The 11,352-nt window shown below is 51.5% G+C and overlaps 1 protein-coding gene across 1 annotated transcript in view; it reads left to right on the top strand.

The window, feature by feature from the left end:
* LOC308367160 (ecto-NOX disulfide-thiol exchanger 2-like) overlaps positions 1 to 11,352 on the top strand; it is a gene marked incomplete at its 3' end in the record, with an annotated part of 223,680 nt that overhangs the window by 187,657 nt on the left and 24,671 nt on the right. Inside the window, exon 11 of the mRNA XM_080840975.1 lies at positions 8,799 to 8,936. Coding sequence (XP_080697101.1) covers positions 8,799 to 8,936 — 138 coding nt within the window. The remainder of the gene's footprint in view (positions 1 to 8,798; positions 8,937 to 11,352) is intronic.

Below are 11,352 nucleotides of genomic sequence, written 5' to 3' on the forward strand. Positions count from 1 at the left end.
GCACTTAATTAGGGCTCAATGAGACAGGCGGGGAGAAGCAAACAGACAGAGCAGTGACGTCAGCTTCCACCCGTCCTGCTACATTCTACCCCCCAGTCTTTCGTCGTCGCCCCGACGATGGACACCTCAAAGCTACAAATACCCCTTGGCTAACTCCATGGTCGAAACCACCCCGAGATAGCACGAGAAGTAAGGCTGGCAGGGTTTGCAAGCCCTCCAGCAGCTGCTTGGGGGAGCCGGTGAGGGTTGGAGTGCTGGCCAGCCGAGGCTCTAGTGGTTCGTCGCAATGGCAACGCATTAGCGTTGGGCTCAGTTACAAAAGCGGGAACTGGGGACATTGAGGGCAAACTCTCACTTTCCAACTCAATCTCACCCAGGGCAGCAGGTACAGCCGCAACTGGGGCCGTCGGGACCATGGGTTGGCCAGAAGCACACATACTCCTTGGGGCTGGGTCTGGCCATGAGCTAGAGGATGGTTGAGGTGCTTCCGGGACCAGGATAAGCCAGTCACCACTATCTAATTCTGCACTGCTTGAGGCTGGAGAGGCACTGCCCGGTGGACCAGCTGGTGGGTTGGGGACAGGCACGTTCCTCTCCAGCACACGTTTTAAAAGAGTGCGGTGGACCCGTTTGACCTTCAGCAGGCTATCTACGGGTGCAATGGTGTAGACAGAACCTCCCTCCGGAGGCGCTTTCAACACCTGATACACCACTGGGCTCCACAGGTCATGAATCTTGTGACGGCCTCTCACGCCGTAATCACGAAGATAAACCCGCTGACCCTCCACCAGTGGCGCATCGCGGACATGCTGGTCATGTTGAGCCTTGCGACGGCCTGCAGCCACCTTGAGTCGTTCCCGTGCCCCCTCAAAAGCTACCTGTAACCGGGTTTGGTGTTCCAGAACCCACTCATGCACACTCCCTGCAGCCGGCTCTGACACCCTACCAAGCAGAAAGTCTACTGGCAGTCGGGGTTCTTGGCCAAACATCAAAAAATGTGGTGTCTCACCGGTTGCCTGATGGGGGGTGCTGTTGTAGCAGAAGAGTAGCTGGGGGAGACACGACACCCAATCCCTCTTCCTGGACACTGGCAGGGTGCGCAGTAGGTTGTGCAACGTGCGATTAAAACGCTCGCACTGTCCATTACCCGCTGGGTGGTATGGGGTAGTGCGGGACTTCTGGACCCCATAGAGGTTGCAGAGCTGTTGAAGGAGCCTAGACTCAAAACTCCGACCCTGATCAGAGTGGATGCGGCCAGGCGCCCCAAACTTACAAAACCACTCGGCCACTAGTACTTGGGCCACCGTCTCCGCTCGCTGGTCCCTAGTTGGCACAGCTAAGGTGTATTTGCTAAAAACGTCCGTCATTACTAAGACGTTCTCATGCCCAGAAGCAGAGGGCTCCAGCAAGGTAAAATCAATTGCCACAATCTCGTGTGGACGCCCAGCTAGGAGATGGCCCATGAAGCTCTGCGCAGCCGGCTGGGTGTTCTTTGCCAACTGGCACCGCTCGCACTCTTGACACCAACGTGCCACATCAGAGGACATACCTGGCCAATAACAACGCTGCCGCAGCAATTCTGTGGTGCGCTCAATGCCCTGATGCCCATGCTCCTGGTGTAGCAGTGTCAATACCTCCGGCCTCAAGGTTGATGGTAGAACTACCTGGAGGATCTCCTCTGCCCCCTCAGGGCGAAGGATCCGGCGGTAAAGCACACCGTCCTGTTCCACAAGACGGTCCCACTGACGGAGCAGGGTCAACGCAGACTTGGAGAGCTGACGGCGTTCGTCAGGACCAGGTCGGGTCTTACGCCTCCAGAAATCAAATACCTCCCTCAGAACTGGATCGGCCCTCTGTAAAGAGTGGACATCAGTAGGAGAACGACAAGGTAAAGCGTCAATAAGTGACTGGCTAACCTGAACAGTGGGCCCTTGCTCCATGGCTTGCTGTAGAGAAGGCGGGACGGCTGTGCCCGGGATAAGTCCTTGCACCCCAGAGGGAGCAGCTTGGTTTTGCCGGGAAAGGGCATCGGCGTTTACATTGCTCCTTCCTGACCTGTACCGCAGCTCAAAATCAAAAGATGCTAACTGGGCAGCCCAGCGTTGCTCAGTTGCTCCCAGCTTAGCAGAGGACAGATGGCTAAGGGGATTATTATCTGTAAATACCAAACACTTATGTCCCAACAGATACTCCCTAAACTTCTCCGTCATGGCCCACTTGAGCGCCAAGAACTCTAGCTTCATAGAGCTATAATTGTCCATGTTGCGCTCAGTGGGCCGAAGACCACGGCTAGCATATGCAATGGGTCGTACCTTACCTCCTTGATCCTGGGAGAGTACGGCTCCTAGCCCCCCAAAGCTAGCGTCTACCTCCAGGATGAAGGGCAGCGAGAAGTCCGCATAGGCCAGCACGGGGGCGGTGGTGAGCTTGGCCCTCAAGGCCTCAAAGCTCGCCTGACAACCCGCTGTCCATGCACTAGCCAGACTCTGTTTGGTGGACCTGTGGGACTTGGACCCGGTTTGCTCGGCCACCAACCTGTGTAAAGGGGCTGCCAGTTTGGCAAACCCCTCCACAAAGCGCCGGTAATAACTGGCAAACCCCAAGAATGAGCGCAGTTCAGAGACGCTGGTAGGGTTACGCCACTGAGCCACTGCCTCGATTTTACTGGGATCAGTTGCGACGCCCTGGTCTGATATGACATGGCCCAGATATTTCACTTCCCTCTGAAAGAAAGCGCACTTAGTCAGTTTTGCCTTAAGACCTTGGTCATGCAGCCGGTCCAGAACAAGCTCCAACCGTTCTAAGTGCTGAGACACTGTGGACGAAAACACCACAATGTCGTCAAGGTACAACAACAGGGACTGGCACTGCTGATCACCAAATATACGCTCCATGAGCCGCTGGAACGTAGAGGGAGCATTGCAGAGCCCAAACGGCATTCGATTCCATTCGAATAATCCAAATGGGGTACAAAAGGCGGTCTTGGCCTTATCCCTCTCGGTGACAGGGACCTGGTTATACCCACTGGCCAAGTCCATAGTGGAAAACCAACGGGCCCCTGTCAGCGCATCCAGCGACTCCTCAATGCGAGGTAGGGGGAACGCATCCTTCCTGGTCTTCGCATTCAATTGTCGATAGTCGACACACAAACGTAGTGCACCATCCTTCTTTTTAACCAGGACAATTGGGGAAGCATATGGGCTGCAGCTCTCCCTAATTACCTGAGCCTCAAGCAGTTGATTGATGTGGGCCTTCACAGTCTCGTACTCTGATGGAGGTATGCGGCGGTAGCGCTGCCGAACAGGCGTTTCATCAACCAGGGGGATGTCATGGGAGAGCAAATTAGTGCAGCCCAAGTCTCCATCATGAGCCGAAAAAACGGTGTGATGCTTCTGAAGCAAGGCACTAACCTGCCTCTGCTCCGAACTAGACAGTGATGGCAGCTCAAGCGCTTTAATTTGGTCTAGGATGGAGTGCGGTGATGGCTGAACAGTGTGGGAATTAACAGTGGCCGTGATAGGCTGAACTTCAGTCACCCCTGAAGGCAGACTGACCACATACACACTCTGTAATGTGCCCAGGGTGGTACGTGGATACAGAAGCACATCTGCAGTACTGACATTGACCACTGGTATACAGGCAGTGCCACGGACAACCCTCACCAGAGCAGGGGAGGCCAACAACCCAGCCGGTAGGCCAGACTCTGGGGGTTCAAATAAAACAGTGCCATGAGCGTACAGTGCTGAGCAAGTGGACGGGATAAGCTTCATAGTCCCACCAGGGATACGACACGCTTTTCCACCACGCACTTTCACCTGACCCACCATATCAGGGAGGGGCTGTGTCTCAGCATGACGGCACTGTTGCAATGCCTCAAGGAGGGGAGTAGGGGCCTGTGAGACCAAGGGCAGTTTGAAAAGAGCTGGGCCATGTTGTCCAAAGAGTTCCTGGTAGCACTTGCTAAGGACATTCATCCCTAGCACACCAGGAACTTTGGCGCACAGGTCACCAGGGGGGTCCTTTACGACCAGGATCCCACAGTTTGGTACAGACTTGCCACAAAGCTCCACACCTAACTCTATGTAGCCAACGTAGGGGATAGCAAGCCCGTTGGCTGCGCGGAGCTGAAGCCACTGACAAGACTGGAGATGGTCCTGACCCAGTGGCGCAAAATGCTTTAAAAAGAAAGACTCCACAATGGTGGACACCATGGACCCAGTGTCTATTAAGCAGGGTACCAACACCTCGCCAATGCTTACATCTAAATGGGGACAAGACGACATTAAAGATGATACTGTACCTACACTAACCCCAACTACTGAGCCAGGAGGTTCCCCGCCCGAACTGTGGCTCTGCAGTCCGGTGGGTACTAGTTTTCCGTCGGTTGAAAAGGGTGATGCTGCCTGTCGCTGCTAGGCACGGGGACAGGAAGAGAGAGAGGCTGCAAGCCGGGGGGAACCCATTGTCCCTTGCACTCTCTGGCAAAATGCCCAGGTTGCTGACACCTCCGGCAAATTACAGGATGGTTCCTAGGGGGGCGGCTAAACTGAGGGGCTGCTTGCAGTGAAGCAATGCTCTGTGTGAGCTGGTTTAACTGAGCTTGCTGCCGTTTCATGAGGTCTTTTAACTCGTCAAGCTCTGAGCCCTGGGCCGGGTTGCTAGCTGTGGGGTGTGAGCCTCCCCTAACACCATACTGGATGCCATAGGTTGATGGGAGAGAGTGGCTACGCTCCCTAGCACCCCCTGGCATTCCCTCCCGCTCCCACCTGATTGCCTCAGCACGGACTTCGAGTAAAGTCATAACAGGCTGCCGTCGCACCAACTGCTTCAACTCCCTACGAAGGGCACCATCCCGAACATGCTCGGTAAATTGGTCCCGTAATAACACTGCTGCATTGGGGACTGAGTCAGGGTCACACTGCTTAACTTTATCCATAAGGCCCAGTAAAGCCAAGGAAAACTCCTGCAGCGTCTCCCCCTCCTGCTGTTTCCGGGAGAAGAAGGCTTCCTGCAGGGCTATGTACGAAGCAGAACACCCATACAACTCTTTAAGTATAGCAATGATGCAATCTGGGTCCCTACGATCTGAACTGGGGCGATACTTGATCTCTTCTCTCGCCTCACCCACAAGGTGATCGTAAAGAAAGAAGGCCTGCTCGGTGCCAGAGAGGTGACGGGCATGCATACAAGCCTGAGCTTCCTCAACCCAGTCAGTCACGCTAATACCAGTGCTGCCACGGAAGTGAGGACACTTTCTGTCTCGTGGCATTAAAACTAACCTGTCAGGCAGTGGGGCATTGGTACCATCACGTCCAGTCCTGGGGACAGCAGATGGCGAGGAGAGAGTGCTTGAGGGGCCTGCATCAGACGGAATAACTTGGGAGGCAGGCGGAGGTAGTTGTTCCTGCCTTAAGCGCTCATTATCAGCCTTCAGTGATGCCACCAACTCCCTCAGCTCTCGCATCTCCTCCTCAGAGGTGGACATGATCAAAAATAAATAGGACTTACGACAGGCAGTGGCAAAAGCTACCGAGGTCAGAGGAGCCCAGAGATCTCACGACAAACGCTGCTGTTTTGCTTCTAAAGAAAAACGAAAAAAAAAACACAAGACAGACAAGACAAAGCAACCACCAATACAAACAAGTATGCAGAATACACAAACCAACAATGAGCAGAAAAATAATAAAACGGATGAAACACACGTCTCCGCTTGTAGTCAGTAAATCCTGCCGCCTACGCCAAATGCGGCATGACACAGGGATGGAGCTAGGTCTAACCAGAGCACGACTACGCCACCTTGGGGATTGCGCCCAAGGAAATAGTTAAGGTGATAAACTAGCCCACTAGGGGCACACAGGTTCGTGAACTGAGGAAGCGGAGGCGTGTTTCCATAAATAAATATATTTTATTGAATTACACCAATGTAAACTACAATACACGATTAGGAGACAGACACAGGACAACACAGACAAATCCACAGAACACACAAGCTGGACTGAGGCTTACCAGTCAGGCAGAGTTATCAGGGAAGTGGGGTATTACCTCCAGAAGGTCACAGCACACGTGCACCGCGCACACCAAATGCACACACTCAAACCTAGTGAAGAAGGTGTATTCACACGTCAATGAGTTCCAATCCAAAACACACACACGGGAGATAGCACCCCCACTAAGGGAGGGAGAGGATATAACCACCAAGCCTTGGGCACCCAGCACAGTTAACAAAAATAAAGAAACAAACAGAAAGATAAATAAAGAACGAAACAAACAGAACCAAAACAAATGTAGACAACTGAGGCAAACACCAAGCAACAGAAGAAATACGAAACAATAATACACGGAGACAGACACACACAAACAAACGCGCTGCAGCTGCTTGGAGGGAGGACGAGACGTGAGGCCGCCCGCCACAGCAGGCCACAAAACAGCGACGTGGGACGCTAGCTAGAAGCTAGTTGTAAAAAACAGTGTCAGCAAAACAGCAGCGTTGTCAACCTGCCCCAGCTAATTCCTACGGGAGAAATATAGTAACGTTACCGTCACACGAACGCCAGTAGTATTAATATTAAAAAGAAACAGTAAGCTAGCCTACCAAGCATCCGGGGGCACAGCACACAGGACGGTACAGGCAGCAGCTACGATGTGTCTGTTATCTAAGTACAGTACACAGAGCACAGTTGAGTAGCTAGCTAAAACACAACCGTTCATTCATAAAAAGAAGGACCCACACATACCTGCACGTAGCGCACAACCGACATACAGTTGGACTCGGTGTGAAACCGAAGCGCTGGGAAGGAGGACCCAACCAAACAAAGTTACTCCACGACAAACAGGTGGACAGGAGCTCGATGCAACAGGTACCACGAGATACGGCGCATGCCCAGATGGCACATAGTTGCCCATATATAGGAGCTAAGGAGAGTGGCAAAGCGGCACTTAATTAGGGCTCAATGAGACAGGCGGGGAGAAGCAAACAGACAGAGCAGTGACGTCAGCTTCCACCCGTCCTGCTACACATACATAACAGTTGGTCTGTTTATTCCACCCACACACAAACAAACCTCCCAACACGGTGAAGCCTGGCTGTATCCAGCAGTAGTCCTCAGCCTGGGTGTGTGTGTGTTTCACAGTGTGTTTTAGCTCCCAGTCACTGCAGGCAACATGGCCACCCTGACAGCACAGAGCATCCCATGCCCACTGAGAGCTGAAGCAGGAGCAGGCATTCACATGTGGGACAGCACACACACAGACAGTTATACACGTAGGAGCATCCATCAGCCACACACACACACACACACACACACACACAGACAGATATACACGCACACAGACAGTTATACACGTAGGAGCATCCATCAGCCCCACACACACACACACACACACACACACACACACATACACACACACACACTTATGCGTGCACTAGACACCCACACACACACACACACACACACACACACACACACACACACACACACACACACACACACACACACACACACACACACACAGATATACACAGAGGAACATCCATCAGCCACACACAAATACGTACACACACGTACACATACACACACATTGTCCGTGAACACACTCATGAGTGGTTGGATAGGACTGTTGTCAGGTTTAAGACTAGCTAGCATTACATGCATAATAATGTACACACTGGGGTACAGCAGTTAGACATGCACCTCCCAAAGTACACACGACCACACACACACACACACACACACACACACACACACACACTGGGAGATAGACAGAGCTGTGCCTTGAGAGAGTGCCTACTGACAGCTGAGCACTTGCACTCCCCAATCCCCCACACCCAAACCTAATCAGGGTTTTCACCTGAGCCACGGCAGAGAGAAAAGGAAAGAGAAATAGAAACATCCTCCGGGCACGGAACTATGGCGCATCTTCGTGCCGCAGCCCCGCCAAATCAGACCGTCAAAATATTCCCTCTGCATAGCCCACATCCACACTAAAGAAAGAGAAGAGAACTGATGAGGAGAGAGAGAAAGAAAGATAGGAAAGACAGATGGGAGATGGGGAGTAGGAATAGGTTTGACACCAGAGAGCTTTTTATCCAGCCACTCCTCCTTCTACCACCCCTCCATCTCCCCCCCCCCCCAGCTGATGTTGACAAGGCCTGCTTGATGAGGCGTGAGCAATCGGTCTGGCTGGCTGCACAAAGCCTGTCAAAATACTCCACATCACCAAATCAGAGGATATTCACATTTTCTAATGGCTTGCTATGTGTATTCAATTGGCCGTGGGGGAGATATGGGAGATGATCTGCGATAAAGCTTCCCTTTAGGTTCCTAGCTGCTCCTGGCAGGGCTGTGCTTTGAGAATGATGGTGTTGTGTGGAGTTGTGGTGGGTATTTGTGGTTCTTTCCTTGCTGTTTTAAGCAGGGTATAGTCTGTCATCCAGATAACCACAGTGGACAGTGAAGAGTTAGGCCTATTTAATGGAAGCTGTTCTCCCATACTGTGGGTGCTTTTGACAGAGTCCCATCCTGAACCTGTTTGGGTTGAGCAAGGCTGCTAAATAAGCTGTGAGGTCTTTAGGCCCTGAGGACCAAATATCTCTGTCTGACTGACTCTCTTTCTCTTCTCCTTCTCACGCTCCCTCTCTCTCTCTCTCTCTTTCTCTCCATCTCTCACTTTCTCTCTCTCTCCCTCAATCTCTCTCTCACTTTCTCTCTCTCTCCCTCAATCTCTCTCTCTCTCTCTCTCTCCATCTCTCTCCCTCCATCTCTCTCTCCATATCTCTCTCTCCCTATCTCTCTCTACAGCAACTGCTAAAGATCCGAGAGGAGCTGAGAGCGAGGGAGGCGGAGCTGGAGAAGAGTTCGGAGGACAAGCAGCAGCTGGAGAGCCAGGTGCTGAGCCTGAAGGAGCGGGTACAGTCCCTCTCAACACACAGCCTCACGGTGAGCACTTCAACTCACACACACACACTCTCCTGTCAACACACAGCCTCACGGTGAGCACCTCAACACACACACACACACACACACACACACACACACACACACACACACACTCTCCTCTCAACACATAGCCTCACGGTGAGCACCGCAACACACACACACACACTCTTCTACATACATGCACAGATGCATCATGCAGACATATTCACACAGGCTTTCACAGATGCACAGATACACTGATACATCCACATTTGTACACACACTCACACTCACACACACTCACAGACACACACACACACACACTCACACACACACACTCACACACTGGCTTACTCATACTCTTCACTAGCCCAAAGCTCCGTCTTGTCTGACCCACTTGGCCTCCATCATGAGAATCCAAACAGAAGTACACAAAACAAACCACACCATTTGTAATGTCACAGTGTCACTGCAGCTACACGCCAGCACTGAACATATTGTGCTTGGTCTGACAAGCAGTGATTTGACAATGAATCAAAAACTCCAAAACAGCTCGGAGCCAATGCCAACAATGATCTCCACTCCCATTCGCTCTTTTCCCTGCGGAGGAAGACAGTAGTCGATTCCTTTGAACCCTGTGACCTCCTGAGTTCTTGCATCACTCAGCCTCAAGACAGCTCCTGCTCACAGTAGGACTGAGACTGAGGCCTCACCTGTAGTCCGCTAACACTACACCATCTGTCTCCAGCGCACCGCACCACACCGCAGCGCACCGCATGTCAGCAGACACAGACACACGGCTCACGGCGGGTCCTCAAAGGGCCAGGCCACCCGCTGTGCCAGCCCAGATGTGCCAAAGACCCCCCACACACAAGCACACACACACACACACACACACACACACACACACACCATACAGAACCACACACACAGAAACACACTGTTGAACTGCACATAATTACACACAGACGCACACATACACTGCACCACGCATGGGCACACACACATGTACCTCACATGGCCACGCACTGACAGGCACACAGAATCTGTGTAATGCATTCTGTTTTTGTGTGTATTATGAGTACGTTGTTGTGTCATTGAGTACGTAGTTGTGTCATTGTCTTTTCTGTACAGTAACTATGTGTGTGTATGAGATTGTATGAGTGCTCCAGTGCTAATCCCCTAGCTGAACCTCTGTGCTATACTAGATCTGCTTCTGTTTCACGGTCAGGTTGCTGAATGATCTCCTACCCCCATCCCCACCCCCACCCCCAATGGCCTAGATCCACCACAGAGACCACCACTGTGAAGACAAGCCAAGTTAATCCACAACAAGCAAAGGCTGCAATCTCTTAACATCATCGCACCTCGAGGCGTATTCAGCATGTGTAGCTGCTGTGCTGATAATGTAATGCTCTTGGCGTTTGCCCCTTATGCTAATGCTACAGTAGCAGTGATGGGCGTATCTTATGAAGAGCGTAGGCGTGCTAATGCTACAGGAGCAGTGATGGGCGTACCTTGGGAAGAGCGTAATGCTAATGCTACAGTAGCAGTGATGGGCGTATCTTGTGAATAGCGTAATGCGAATGCTACAGTAGCAGTGATGGGCGTATCTTGTGAATAGCGTAATGCTAATGCTACAGTAGCAGTGATGGGCGTATCTTGTGAATAGCGTAATGCTAATGCTACAGTAGCAGTGATGGGCGTATCTTGTGAAGAGCGTAATGCTAATGCTACAGTAGCAGTGATGGCTGTATCTTGTGAATAGCGTAATGCTAATGCTACAGTAGCAGTGATGGGCATATCTTGAGAATAGCGTAGGCATGCTAATGCTACTGTAGCAGTGATGGGCGTATCTTGTGAAGAGCGTAGACCCTACCTTGATCACGGTCCAAGGCAGCAGGTTCTCAGCGGTTTGAGCTCAGCTTGCTACAGTAGCAGTGATGGGCGTATCTTGTGAATAGCGTAGGCATGCTAATGCTACAGTAGCAGTGATGGGCGTATCTTGTGAATAGCATAGGCATGCTAATGCTACTGTAGCAGTGATGAGCGTATGAGATGGATTCACCGTATCTGATTCTCGCTCTTAATTCAAATGAAATTAGCTCTGAATGACTGAGAGCCTGCCGGGAAAAAAAGATGGTGTTTTGTGTGAGCTTCTCGGTGGGTGATGGGAAGGAGACTTGCGTGTAGGGGTGGGAATCTCTTGGCACCTCACGATTCGATTCGAATCCGATTAAGAGGTCAACGATTCGATTCTAAATCGATTATCGATTTTAAACCGATCGATTTTTCTTGATTCTCTCTAAAACGATTCTGTCTAGATTCAGGGTCCGTGTATCATCCGATCAATCAAGTATTCCATTCAATCTGGCAAACGGAAAACGAAATAACGACTCAATGTTTTGTTTTCCCGTTTTTCTGTATGACCAAATAA

This window comes from Sprattus sprattus, assembly GCF_963457725.1.
Source record: "Sprattus sprattus genome assembly, chromosome: 6".
NCBI lineage: Eukaryota > Metazoa > Chordata > Actinopteri > Clupeiformes > Clupeidae > Sprattus > Sprattus sprattus.